Here is a 14502-nt window from a genome sequence, read left to right as displayed (position 1 = left end):
GCCTGGGGTGCCACATTCCTCCTCCTCCTCCTCCTCCTCCTCCTCCTCCTCTTCTTCTTCTTCGAGACAGGGTTTCTCTGTGTAACAAACCCTGTCCGTCCTGAAACTAGCTCTGCAGACCAGGTTGGTCTTGAATTCACAGGGATCTGCCTGCCTCTGCCTTCCAAGTGCTGGGATTAAAGGTGTGAGCCATCACTACCTGGCTGTTACCTGAATCAAATTGTCTGATCTCTGAAGGCGTTTGGATTTGGAGCCCTGCCTTATATAAAAAGTCTCACAAACTACAGTTTGTTGTGTTTTCTCAAGATGTCTAATTTTCCCATTTGAGAGCCAGGCGTGGTGGCGCACGCCTTTAATCCCAGCACTCGGGAGGCAGAGGCAGGCGAATCGCTGTGAGTTCGAGGCCAGCCTGGTCTACAAATTGAGTCCAGGATGGCGAAGGCTACACAGAGAAACCCTGTCTCGAAAAACAAAACAAAACAAAACAAAATTTCCCATTTGAAATCCTGGATAACTGGAGATAGGATAGTATTTAATTGTCTCTCAAATTAAAAATTAATGTTGCGTTTCTACATAAAAACAAAATTCATTCTTGAATGATTTTTTTGTTTTTCCTTTTTTCTTTTTTGTAATTTTTTAAAAAAGATTTACTATGTATACAGTGCTCTGTCTGCATGTAAACCTGCAAGGTAGAATAGGGCATCAGATTACAGTATAGATGGATGTGAGCCGCCATATGGTTGTTGGGAATTGAACTCACGACCTTTGGAAGAGCAGGCGTAGTTCTTAGGCACTGAGCCATCTCTCCAGGCCCCCTTTTTTGTAATTTTTATTTAATTAATTTATTCAGATTACAGCTTTTTCTTTTTTTCTTTTTTCTTTTTTTCGAGACAGGGTTTCTCTGTGTAGCTTTGGCTGTCCTGGACTCACTTCGTTGACCAGGCTACCCTCGAACTCACAGAGATCCACTTGCCTCTGCCTCCCCAGTGCTGGGATTAAAGGCGTGTGCCACCACTGCCTGGCTCTCTTGAATGATTTTTTAACGAGCTGACTTGTGGAAAGAAAGGCTTGTGAGGGGCTGGAAGATGGAGAAGCACTGACCAAGGCTGGAAGACTTCACTGCTGGAAGACTTTGTCACTGCAGCTCTACCTCTCTCTTGTCACCTAAAGTGGAAAACTGCTGCCCCCTACTGCCTACTGCTCCCTCCCCCCCACCCCCCCTCCCCGCCCGTCTCAGTCTCTCTTTTCTCTGCGAGGGTTGGGGGGGGGGGGTGGTCCCTGAGATGTGCAAGGCAGGCTTGTGCTGTACAGCTTTTACAGACCATGAAACTGGGGGGCTAGTCACAGTCATAAGAGCTATGTGCAAAACGGAATTGCAAAGCCAGACTCTGACTCCCCCAAGCTGGTCCAATGAACTCATCAAACACGTGAGGAAGGAAAGTCTTTGGTTCTTAGGTGAGGTGGCAGTATACACAACAAGGCTGGGCATTCTCAAGAAAACCAGCAAGCAGCTGCATTTTCAGTGAGAAGAAATGTGCACTTCAAACACGGAAGGGCTGGCCCCCAAACAATATCCAGTAACGAGGAGGTGACGTTTGAATTGAGTTTTGAGGGTTCAATAGGCTGTCAGGAGGCAATGTGATAATACTAGTCGGGCTTAGGGCTGGCATCAATTCTGTGACAATAATTTGGGGGAATCCGAACAAGGTGAAATTTTGCCATATCATGTGCATAAATCTTACTTCTTTTTCTTGGAACTAGACTACAGACGGTTGTGAGCCACCATGTGAGCTCTAAGACTCGAACTCGGGTCCTCTGAAAAAGCAAACAGCGTTTCCACTCGGGCAGAGCCCTTTCGCCAGCCCTCGTCCACGTGATCCTTAATTTGAACGACGAAAGGCAGGAGCCAAAGAGTTTTTGGCTTTTCGGGGCCGCCGTCCAGCCTCAGGATCCGCCTTGTCCCTCCGCGGCCGCCGTGAGCCCGTTACGTGGCAGCTGTCGACGCCCGCCAATCAGCGGCGCCCGCATCAGCCCCCTCGGGAGGCGCAGCCGGAAGGGGCGGAGCTGAAGCGGCGGCGGCTGAGGCGGCAGCGGTGGCGGCGGCGGCTCTGGAGGCCGCAGTCCGCGCGTCCCGGCTTCGGCCCCGTGCCGCACCATGGTGACGCTCGCAGAGCTGCTGGTGCTGCTGGCCGCGCTGCTGGCCACGGCCTCGGGCTACTTTGTCAGCATCGACGCGCACGCCGAGGAGTGCTTCTTCGAGCGGGTCACCTCGGGCACCAAGATGGGCCTCATCTTCGAGGTGGCGGAGGGCGGCTTCCTGGACATCGACGTGGAGGTGCGGGCACGGTGCCCGCCGTCGGGGCGGCGTCCGCGTGGCCCCGCGGGGGTTGGCGGGTCCCGGGTCGTACGCGGGGCCTGCGCGGGACAGCGCTCGCGAGGGCGTGGGGGCCGGGGAGGGGCCTCCCTCGCCACCGCCCGTCGCGCAGCCCCCCGACGGGCCCTGCCCTCGCCGCTCGGAAAGCGCTCGTCTTTCCGAGCGGCTTCGGGCTCCGCTCGGAACTTGGGCGCGGACTCGGCCCTTTCTCCCTTCGCTTTGTCCCGCCGCGGCCGCGTGTCAGCTCTGGCGGGAGCGGCTCCGGAGTCGTTTCTCGCGGGCGGCGTGGCGCGGAAACAAACTTTGGAAAAAGTAGATCGGAAGCTGCGGAGCGGCGCCGAGGCAGAAGGGTTGTCTCTGACGCTGGCAGAAACCAGATTTAACTTCCTACCCCCTCTGCCTTACGCAAGCGGCCAGATGTGCCCCGCGAGAGATGCACTGGGGGAAGAGGGGGTCACTCATCTTAGCGAGGCTTTCAGCGACTTGTTTAGAAAACAGTTACTTATCTGGAGAATAAAAATGACTTGCCGAGGTTTTTGAGACAGAGCTTCATTATGAAGGTCGCTGGCATCGAACTCAACTGCCTCTGCCTTCTAGAGGATAGGATGAAGGCTGTGGACCGCCGTGTCCTGACAATTTGCTGCATTAAAAAAACAAACAAGCAAAAAAAGACCAAATACAATAGTTTTAGTTTGATTGCTAGTGTTTCTGACTGGTGTGAAAAGCTGAGCAAAACTTGAGTATAAGTGAGACTCTAAAGTTTGGAGGCGGCTTGGATTAGCCAAGACCCTAGAAAAAGATGAGCTCTTCCTGTTTCTCAAGTTTTGTAGGTGACTGGAGATGGCTCAACAGTTATGAGTACTTGCGCTTTCAGAGGCCTGGAATTCAGTGTAGGGGTTCAACACAAGGTGTGGCTCCAGCCCCAGGATGTTGGATACCCACTTTTGGCACCTACATGATTGTACACATACAACCTTCAAGGGGGAGGTTTGACCGCCTGGCTGCTGGTTTGTAGTCCCTGCTTCCTGGTGCTGTTCTCTAAGCCTTAACAGACGTGTCAGAGAAATTACGTCCCTTTGTGGTTTGACAGTGGTCACAAAAACTTCTAAACGTGCTTTATAAGATTACTCATTTGGACTAGGTTGTGGTGGCGCAGGCCTTTAATCCCAGCACTGGGGAGGAAGAGGCAGGTGGATCTCTGTGAGTTTGAAGCCAGCCTGGTCTACAAAAGTGAGTCCTGGACAGCCAAGGCTATTAACATAGAGAAACCCTGTCTCAAAAAAAAAAAAAAAAAAAAAGATTGCTCATTTTGGTGGGGTGATATGGGGCACACCTTTATTTTTTGAATAGTTGATAAATTATATTTATATAGTAAATATTAAGTCAACACAAACGGAAAACCAGTCACCAGCCTTGGGAACAAGAAACAGCTGGTGATTTCCTCCAGGGTGTTCATAAGGAAGGACGTGGCGCAGGCAGCATGTGTGCAACATACATGGCAGTGGCCAGTGGCTTCGTGTTTGCAGTGGGTATGTGTGGGAGATGGCCTGTGGCAGAAGGAAGCCCAGTGGTCTTGGGCTGGGGCCTCAGAAGGGCTCTGGTCTTCTGAAGGAGAATCACTGGCTTGGGGCACACCTTTAATCCCAGCATTCAAGCCAGGCAGCTGGACCAGTAATGAAACCCTATCAAAAGGAAGATAAATAAAATTAATCATTTTTGAAAGATTTCTTCCTGGGTTGTGGATTTGGCCTTGTCAGTTTTTGTTGAAGACATGAAGATATTCGGAGACCATGAGTAGAGTTGTCTGGTTTCTCTTTCTGAGAGGGTTACATTTCCTTTGGACAGATACTACCTAAAGGTATTAGGTGCTTTAGGGAACCATTGAGTCTACTCTTGTTTACATAGCAGAATTAGTGTCCAAGGTGTTTGCTATGGCTCACTACAGGGGACCTAGCTAAGTTTCAGTTGTATGGATTGTTTTCTTGCTGAAGGATGCTACTTAGGATCCTAAGTATTAGTTCTCTGTTTCTCTCCTGCCTCCAGATCACAGGACCAGATAATAAAGGAATCTATAAAGGAGACCGAGAGTCCAGCGGGAAGTACACGTTCGCAGCCCACATGGATGGGACATACAAGTTCTGCTTTAGTAATAGGATGTCCACCATGACTCCAAAGATAGTGATGTTCACCATTGACATTGGGGAGGCTCCCAAAGGACAGGACATGGAGACAGAAGGTGAGATGCCCTTCCCACAGCCCTCATCTCACTTCATGTCGCCCACCCATCCAAGTACAGTGTGTGCGGTGGTAACTTTAAATTTCCCTTTCCAGATCCATTCACTTTCCTTAAAAACAAAATTCCTGTTAAAGTGGATATAACCTGTAATCAGCTAGTTTTTGGAAGTTACTGTTTGTTTTCAGTGATTTTGGTTGTCCCTTCTTAAAAGCCATGGAGTCACTGTGCTCCTATACACCTCTAGGCTCTGTGCATCTGGGTTCTGTTAACTTACTAATCCTGAGTCCACATACACTGTTTCCAAATGCAGATGCGCTAGCTTAGCTAAAGTTGTCCTTCTGTTTGCACCTTACTCTTTCTCTAGGTGCTGGGGACTCCTGGGACGGTAGGTGTGGCTTTATTTCTATTTGACAGCAACTTTTTCTGGTTTAGCATCCTTCTGTTTCTTGATATCACATTTCTCTAACTTCAGTTTGCTGGCATGAGAGTGGTTTTTTCCCCCCTTCTTAAACCTCCCTTCAAGTAATTAGATTATTTTTGGTAAATTTGAAGGTTTGGTTAACAGTAGGTATTGGAACACCATGACTGACATTTTTATGTGAGTTTGCTTAAAATGAATGCTCTACTAACTGCACAAGAAAGTGTTGTTAGACACTAGGCCTCCTTACTGCTAATGTTTCTAGTGGGAAGTTTGGTTAGGTTTAAAATACTATGTGAGAGTTTTGCAAAGCTCCTGGTGAGACGTTTGCTGTGGACTAGTGTTCACACACACTATTTGTTACCTCTATTATTATTACTACTACTATTATTATTATTATTATTTTGTGGTAGTGCTGCGGATTAGACATACAACTTTGTGTATGGGAGGCAAGCACAGAAACACTGAGCTGCATCCCCGTGATTTTAATGTGTTTTTAAAATTTTTGAGATAGGACCTCACAAAGTTGCCCATACTGGGCTTGCCTTGTGATCTTTTTTGCCTCAGGTCTCCCAAGTAACTGGGGTTGCAGTTCTGTACCAGGTCTGCCCCCTGGCTGGTTCTGGAGAATCTGCTTTATTGGACTAGCAGCCAGCGGTCCCTTTTTTTTTTTTTTTTTTTTTAAAAACTCCTTTGCCAAGCTGGGCATGGTGGCCTTTAATCCCAGTACTTGGAAGGCAGAGACCGGCGGATTGCTTTAAGTAGGAGGCCAGCCTGGTCAAAAGCAAGTCTAGGACAGCCAAGGCTACACAGAGAAACTCTGTCTTGAAAAAGCAAAAAACCAAAAACTCTTTCGCCATAGCACATGTTAGCATTTGTGCTGGCAGCTGTTTACCACATTCCACAGTATTTGCTTATGGCACTTATGAGTACCCACACAGTGAAGTGGGCAGTGACCTACCTGCCTCTGCCTCCCAAATGCTGTGATTAAAGGCGTGCACCACCACGCCTGGTTGAGGCGGAGGTTTTATGTGGTTTTGAAGTCTTTAAATTTAAGATTTTTTTATTTTTTTCAAGACTTATTATGTATACAGTGTTCTGCCTGCATGTTCACCTGCAGGCCAGAAGAGGGCATCAGATCACATTACAGATGGTTGTGAGCCTCCATGTGCGTGCTGGGAATTGAACTCAGGACCTCTGGAAAAGCAGACGGTGCTCTTAACCACTGAGCCATCTCTCCTGCCTTAAGTTTAAGATTTTTATTGAATTCCTGTGCTTGTTTTTCAGGGCTATTTACAATGCTGAGCTTGCCTAATCCTCAGTGAGGAAAAATTCAGAGTTTTGAAGGACTTGGTATTTGTTCCCTCTAAAAACTGGTCCTGTTGAGGTGGCAGAAGATGATGGTTGATAGTTGGGCAGTGAGCTTCTGCTTAAGCCTTTAGCAGCCCCAGGTTTTCCCTTCGCTCAGTGGTGGCACCTGTTAGGTTGTGCCTGGTCTAAAGCAACGATTTCCAAGTGGGTCCGTTTTTGCCTTTTGAGACATTTTTTTCTGTGGTGGAGGTGCCATTCCTAAGAAGCCCTGCATGGAAGATTGGACGCAGTGCATGGCTTCCAGAGTGAGGCTGCCCTCCGCCGACTCCTCCTTCTGGTTCAGCTCCGGTCAGCATAGAGCCTGTGGCTTGAGAACTGAGGATTACTGGGAGTCTCATCTGAGGATGCATCCTGGGCACGGGGGAGGCAGCTGCCTTCTCCTGGGATTCCTCCATGCTCTGTGTGCCTGTTCCTTAGCTGTATTGAATGCAGTACTGTCTGGGCGCATATTCTGCAGAACAGCTCTCCCGGCCCACTGCTTAATGAGGCTGGCCTCAGACTTACAGACATCCATCTGCCTCCTGTGTGCTGGCATTAAATGTACTGCCACAGCTGGGCGTGGTCTACAGATGAGTGCTGGACAGTAGGGCTCTATAGAGAAACCCTGTCATGACAGACCCCGGTTTGAGAGGAATCTTGGGGTGGGTGAGATGTTTCTGTGGGTCAAGGTGCTTGTTGCCTGGTCTGAGGCCCTGAGTCAGTTCCCTGCAACTCACATGGTGGAGAGACCTGCTGAAGGCTTTCTCTGACCTCCGTGTGCCCCTACTCTGAAGTGAAAGGAGGCCCTCGGGCGTGTCTGCTTGTGTGTGCTGCTGAGCTTGTGGTTTACACACTAGAGCAGTGAGTGGCTGGCTTGTTTTTTCCTGAGTTAAGTTTTCTACTTGGCTTTGTACATTTAAAGTCTGTTTTTGTGCTAAATTAACATCCGCAGGGTTTCTCTGTGTAGCCTTGGCCATCCTGGACTCACTTTGTAGACCAGGCTGGCCTCGAACTCACAGCGATCCGCCTGCCTCTGCCTCCCGAGTGCTGGGATTAAAGGCATGCGCCACCATGCCCGGCTCATGATTCTTAAAGTAGGTTTTCAGTGTAGTTTAAAACTTGTAGGCTGGACAGATGGCTCAGAGGTTAAGAGCACTGGATGCTCTTCCAGAGGTCCTGAGTTCAATTCCCAGCAACCACATGGTGGCTTACAACCATCTATAATGTGATCTCATGCCCTCTCCTGGACTGCAGGGGTAAAGCAGGTAGACCACTGACCACTGTAGATATAATAAATAAATAAGTTTTAAAAAAGAAAAAACCTTACTTGTATATTAGTTTGTCGTGTAGTTGTCTGTTTGCTGGCTTTTGAGATAGGATCTGAGGAAGCACAAACTGTAGCAGAGGATGACCTTGAAATTCTGGTCCTCCTTGCCTCAGCAGGGAAGCCCCGCAGGCGCCTCTACTTAGTGAGTTCCAGGAAACTAGAGGAGAGAGAGAGAAAATAGCCAAACCCTGTCTCACCAGCAACAAAAAGAAATGTTGGTCCTTTTTCCTCCCTGAATGCTTTGATTCTAGTGTGTGCCACCACACCCAGTCTATATGGGAGAAGAGAAACTAGGGCTGCCTTTGAGCTGGGCAAGCTCTGCCAGCTGAACCACACTCCTAGTCTGCTTTTTTTAATTTTAATTTAATTTAAAAAAAAGATTTATTTGTTATGTATACAGTGTTCTGCCTGCATATACACCTGTGTGCTAGAAGAGGGCATAAGATCACATTACAGATGGTTGTGAGCCACCATGTGGTTGCTGGGAATTGAACTCAGGTCCTCTGGAAGAGCAGGTAGTGCTCTTAACTGCTGAGCCATCTCTCCAGCCCTTATTTAGCTTTTATGTATATTTGCTCTGTGCTGCTTTTTTTTAACATTTTTAATTTTTTGTCATTAGTAGTCATTGAAATGGAGGAATTCTTTGGGGTACTTGTTCTCCAGTTAGTAAGCATTGTATAGTCTGTTCCCTACTTTTAGAGTAGGTCCTCTGCTGGGAATGGACTTTTAAAGATGCTCTGATAAGTGTAACCCTAGCACTCAGGAGGGAGAGGCAGAGGCAGGCAGATCTTTGTGAGTTCAAGGCTAACCAGGACAGCATAGGCCTTGCCTTTAAAAAAAAAAAAAACCTCTGAAAGCCAGGTCTGGTGGTCTGTGTGATGGTCCCTTGGGGATGGAGGGTCAGGAGTTGAAGTCTGGCCTTGGCTCTCTTGTGAGCTTGAAGCCAGGCTGGGCTACATGAGAAGGTGTCTCAACATCAGCAGAGCCAACAGAACAGCTCTTGAGGATTGAAATGTCATTAGTGGTTCACATTGTTGCTGGGCTCTCTCTAAAACTAGCTGTTTTTGTGTGCCTGAGGGATTCTCTGAGGAACATTTTATTTAACAAGTATTTATCAAAAAGAGATGACTCTATGTGTGCTGATGTATCTCCCAATCCTCCACAGCTCATCAGAACAAGCTAGAAGAAATGATTAACGAGCTGGCTGTGGCCATGACAGCTGTGAAGCACGAGCAGGAGTACATGGAAGTCCGGGAGAGAATACACAGAGCCAGTAAAAGTGACTGCGGCAGCGTGGGAGTCACAGGGTCTCCTCAGGCTGCTAGCTCCTTGTGTGGAATTTTGCAAATGTACCATAGCAAGACTCTGACTTCAGAGACTTGTCATAAGCTTGTTTATTGTGAAACATCATGTCTGCGCATGGTGTTTTTTTGTTTGTTTGTTTGTTTGCTTGTTTTTTTAGAACAAGTTGTCTGTGGCCCTGGCTGTCCTGGAACTCACTCCTTAGACCAAGCTGGCCTCAAACTCAAGAGAGCTACCTTCTCTGCCTCCTGGGGGTTGGAGTTAAGGTGTGTGCCACCATGCCCTGCAAGCATAGGCCTTTTAAGAGCTTCGGGCTTTTTAGACTTACTTGTGTTGTTGTTTTTTTTTTTTTTTTTTTTTTTTTTCCCCGAGACAGGGTTTCTCTGTGTAACCTTGGCTGTCCTGGACTCACTTTGTAGACCAGGCTGGCCTCGAACTCACAGCGATCCACCTGCCTCTGCCTCCTGAGTGCTGGGATTAAAGGCGTGCACCACCACGCCCGGCGACTTACTTGTTTTCATTGTAGGAGTATGAGTGTTTGCTGTATCTGTGTCAGTGCGCCATGTGTGTTCAGTGCCCACACAGACTAGAAGAGAGTCCCCTGGAACTGGAGTTACCCATGCTTGGGAGCAGCCATGTGCTGCTGGGAACTGAACCCAGTCCTCTGCAGCAAATGCTACCAACTGCTAATTCATTCTCTAGCTCAAGAGTGTTTACATTTGTTGTTGTTGTTTTTAAGTTTGTGATTAGGGCTGGCAAAAAAAGCTAAGTGGGTGAAGCTCCTGCCACCAAGTATGACTTGAGTTGGAACTGACATGGTGGAAGAAGAGAATGGATTCCGCATTTTTGTTGTTGTTTTTCTTTTAAAGATTTATTTATTTATTATACAGTATTCTGCCCAAATGTGTGCCTAACAACAGAAGAGGGCACCAGATCTCATTATAGTGAGCTGCCATGTGGTTGCTGGGAATTGAACTCAGGACCATTGGAAGAAGAGACAGTGCTCTTAGCCACTGAGCCATCTCGCCCGCCTTTGTTGTTCTCTTTTGAGACAGGATTCCTGCAATTTGTCCTTTGACTTCTACATATTGCACATACAATACATCAGTATTTAAGATTTTTTCTTTTATCATCAACTAAAGAATAAGCTATTTTTTAAAACCAGAAAATGCTGTAAGATGCAAGTTAAATTACTTTTAAGTCACATGTCAGAAATCTTTGTATCAGCACTCAGTGTTATGGGCAGATGTGTGGTCTTGTTTTTAACAGGAAGGCCTACCCAAGAGAGTGGAACGCTGTTGAGTTGCTCAGTCAGTGAGTAAGGTGCTTGCTACCTTGAGTGATCACACATGCATGCACGCGCGCACACACAAAGAGGGAGGGAGAGACAGACAGACAGGTGCTACTTAGCTACAAAGATATAAATGTGCCATGCGTGGTGGCATACGTCTTTAATCCCAGCACTCGGGAGACAGGCAGGGGATCGCTGTGAGTTCGATGCCAACCTAGTCTACAAAGCGAGTCCAGGACAAGCAAGGCTACACAGAGATCCTGTCTCAAAAAACAAACAAATAAACAAACAAAACAGCAAAAAAAAAAAATGTTTGTTTCCCCTGCATGTATGCATGCTACATGTGTACCTGGTGCTTATGAAGGTCAGAAGTCCTTATATCCCCTGGAAACAGAGATATGGCTGTTAACTACTGTGTCGGGCTGGGAACACAACCCAGATCTTCTGGAAGAGCAGCAAGTGCCTCCTAGTCACTGAGTCATTCTTCAACTCCCACCTTTGTTTTTATGTATTTATTTTTGTGGCGAAGTCCCTCTGTATAACCCTGGCTGTCCTAGAAGTCACTCCCTACACAGCACTGGCTTCAAACTCAGAGACCCACCTTCCTTTGCCTCCAGAGTGCTGCTCCACCACCAGACTCCCTCCTCCACTTATTTATTTATTTATTTATAGTTTTCTGAGACAGGGTTTCTTTGTGTAGCCTTGGCTGTCCTGGACTCACTTTGTAGACCAGGCTGGCCTTGAACTCACAGCGATTCACCTGGCTTCTGCTGGGATTAAAGGCGTGTGCCACCATGCCAGGTTCCCTCCTCTCTTTAAAACAGAAGCTTTATTTATGTGTCTGTGTGCTTGATTATACGCCTTCTATGTGCCATTGTCCTTTGAGGCCAGAAGGCCTCAGATCACTTAGAGCCAGTTATAGGTGGTTGTGACCTGCTCAGGTTCTCTGGAAGAGCAGCGAGCATTCTGAACCACTGTGTCATCTTTCCAGCCCCCTTTCCAGGCCTTTGAAACTTAGTTTTGTTTCTTTGTTTTGTTTTGTTTTTGTTTTTTTGAGATTGGATTTCTCTGTGTAACAGCTCTAGCTGTCCTGGAACTTGTTCTGTAGACCAGGCTGGCCTTGAACTCATAGAGATCCACCTGCCTCTGTCTTGCAAGTGCTGGGATTAAAGGTGTGCATCACCATACCCTGCTGAAACTTAGTTTTATAGTTGATGCTTTGAATATCCATCCAATCATTCCCTTTGCTGACACAATCCTAAAATGATAGTCATTCACAGTCTTGGGAGAATTCCATTGCTGGGCCTGCAGCGGAAGTGAGCTGCTTTTGGTTAACGTAGCTATTATTTTAGAAGAATGCTAATAATTTTTTTACTCATTGAGTGATTGGTGGCCCAGTAATTATTATAAATCTAGTTTGGTTTTTATTTTGTTTGAGACGGGGTTTCTCTGTGTAGCCTTGGCTGTCTTGGACCAGCCTGAGGTTAGTCTCAAATTCAGAGGAACCCACCTGCCTCTGCCTCTTGAGTGCAGAGATTAACAGCATGTGCCACTACTGCCAGTCTGCCCTGCAGCCTGTGGATCCTCTACTGTAGCTCCCTGAGTGTAGGGATTACAGGATGGGCCAGCATGTCTGGTTTTCAAGGTCAGTTTTAAGGTTATGAACTTGTGCGTCTGGGACTGAGTGTCTATCAGCTCCGGGTGGTGTTACAGACGTGAAGAGAACTCCTGTACCCCAATTGTGGGAATGATGTTAAACTTTGTCTGTTTGCCTCCACAGTCAACGACAACACAAACAGCAGAGTGGTCCTTTGGTCCTTCTTCGAAGCTCTTGTTCTAGTTGCCATGACATTGGGACAGATCTACTACCTGAAGAGATTTTTTGAAGTCCGGAGGGTTGTTTAAAAGGCCTTTTCCTGTTGATCCCAAACATGATTTACTTGTTTACCAAACACCTTGGTCATAATAATGTCATTAGTTTATACATTTTTATTTTCTGAATGTTCATGACTTACGTTTCTTTGTGATTAGTAGGTGTTGGGGAAAGCCTGTTTAGGAAAGTTAGAGTGAAAATTTGACATTTGATTGGCCTATAATTCTTACTTGAATGCTGCCCCATTATACAGGTCCTTCCAAGAGTTCAGAGGCTGTCAGTGATGTCTGGGGTTATATTCTTTATTATGTTTTCACCTGTGGTTTTTATAATAAAATGCAGTCTGTCCAGGGAGTAGCTCATAGCCTCGAAATACCTTGTTAATTGACTGCATTCTAGGAGTCCCTCAGCTGTGGTCCATCATCAGAGGTTCCTTCTGTTGAGCCATTACAGCAACAGTGATCTGAATCTTGACCCTTCTGGCCCTGCCTGAGGGCAGAGCAACCTGACCGGGCATGTTACCAGGGTGGGCACTCAGACTTTCCCTTGAGTTTGCTTTAAACTAAAGATCCATCCCAACACCTCCCTCTAAATTTTTATATTGAATTTTAGATCTGAATCACCTCTATTTGAATTGACAAAAACAGCTTCCACAGACGTCTGCGGAAGCCAGTTTCCCAGGTGTCGGAGCAGACTGTGGCCCTTCTGTGCTGAATAGTCTGTCAATTGTCAGCACTTAGGAAGAGCAAATTCGCTCAGTGGAAGCCTGCACTTCTCACGCCAAAGGCTTAAGCCTTTCGGATTGCTTGCAGTGATAGGCAGCCAATGTTGTCTTTCTAGTCAGTTACCTTTGGGCTCTGGTCTTCAGTGTCAGCACTAGGGTTTTGTTTGTCCTCTGGGATCGATCTTTCTTTTTTTTTTTTTTTGGCCACATGTCAGTTTTGTTTATATAAAATGAAGAGACTCTGATGATGGGTTTAATGAAAGGCGCTTTGCTTTCGGTGTGGGCGGTCCAGGTTTATGTGATGACTGATGTCTGTTAGTGACCTGGATATTTTATTTTCCTTTTTGGATCTTGCAAGGGGAAAACTCCAAGTAACAAGTTTTATAAATTTAATTTAAATTTGTTACAGGTTTTCATGTTCAAGACAAATAATTTTTCAACCTTGGATGATACCTTTGCAACAGTTTGTTGGTAAGGTGATTTTTCACCATAGGGCAGCTGTTGCATGCCAATATTTTTTTTGTGTGTGTGTAAAACCACTTCAGAATTGAATTAAAAGATGTAAATTTAAAATTGGTTGTGTATCTAATATGCCCCAGGTTCAGTAAATAAACAATTCTTTTTAAAAACAGTAAGCATTCTGTGGTTTATATTAATGCTGGTTTACTTATAAAGCTTTAAGCACAGACTTTCTATTTCTTCAGATGAGATATGCCATGTTTGTGAACAGGTATGCTATGTCATTTTAATTTCTGAAAACAAGAGTAGTGAACAAGAATAGCATTTTAGGTCAGAATTGAGATGTAAATCAGTGGAACATTACATTGACCAGTATTAAAAAAAAAAAAAAGAAAAGAATAGCATTTTAAGCCAGGTGTGGTTTAATACCTGCTCTTGGGAGGCTGAGACAGGTTTATCTCTGAGTTTGAGGCCAGTCTCGTCTACAACGTGAGTTCGAGGACATTCGGGGCTACATAGGGAGATCTGTCTAAAAAGACAAAGACAAATCTCACCAAAACCATAAAAAGTTACTATTTTAGCCTGTGGGGTGTGTGTGAGTGTGTGTGTGTGTACGTGTGTGAGTGTTAAACATTTTAAGGCCTTTGGGGTGGACGAAATCACATTTGAATTATTTTTACTTTACCAGGTAGTGTGTGGATGTGGGGAAATAGGTTCGCGGGAGATGAATTGAGTCACAGAGCTGCTAATGAGCCAGGGATACCAATAATCAACTACTGTGTCCTGTAAGGCCTTGTCTGCTGCCCAACTCTGTACATGGCCTGCCCTATCAATGCCTCAAAGCTGTCATTAGCCTTCGAACAATTATTAAATAAACAGAAAAGATTTCAAGTTAAGCAAAGTAGTAAATAGGTGCCTTTCTCGGGCTGACCCGAGACTGCACTTTATAGTACTTGCTGAAGCGTTTTGAGGTTGCAATGAGGACTTTCTGCTTATTCGTGCCACGAGTCTGGCATCTTTATGCACGCGGGAAACAAAACAAAAGCCCCCATGTAGTTGTGAACCTACTAGATGCACACGCTAAAAGTTTGTTGGGGGAACATAAGCAGGCGGTCTGCTGTTTAGATTGTGGTCACTGAGAAGATAAC

The 14502-nt window shown here is 46.2% G+C and overlaps 1 protein-coding gene across 1 annotated transcript; it reads left to right on the top strand.

Moving 5' to 3' along the window:
* The first annotated feature begins 2084 nt into the window (after nt 1-2084).
* Tmed2 (transmembrane p24 trafficking protein 2) lies at nt 2085-13069 on the top strand. Its single transcript, XM_051161451.1, has 4 exons — nt 2085-2335; nt 4418-4610; nt 8871-8978; nt 12079-13069. The coding sequence occupies exons 1-4, from the start codon at nt 2156-2158 to the stop codon at nt 12201-12203; spliced, it is 606 nt and encodes a 201-aa protein (XP_051017408.1). The 5' UTR covers nt 2085-2155; the 3' UTR covers nt 12204-13069.
* Nucleotides 13070-14502: the final 1433 nt, after the last annotated feature.

The sequence above is a fragment of the Acomys russatus genome, chromosome 19, assembly GCF_903995435.1.
Source record: "Acomys russatus chromosome 19, mAcoRus1.1, whole genome shotgun sequence".
NCBI classification, from domain to species: Eukaryota; Metazoa; Chordata; class Mammalia; order Rodentia; family Muridae; genus Acomys; species Acomys russatus.
This window is presented reverse-complemented; position numbering and strand designations above follow the sequence as displayed.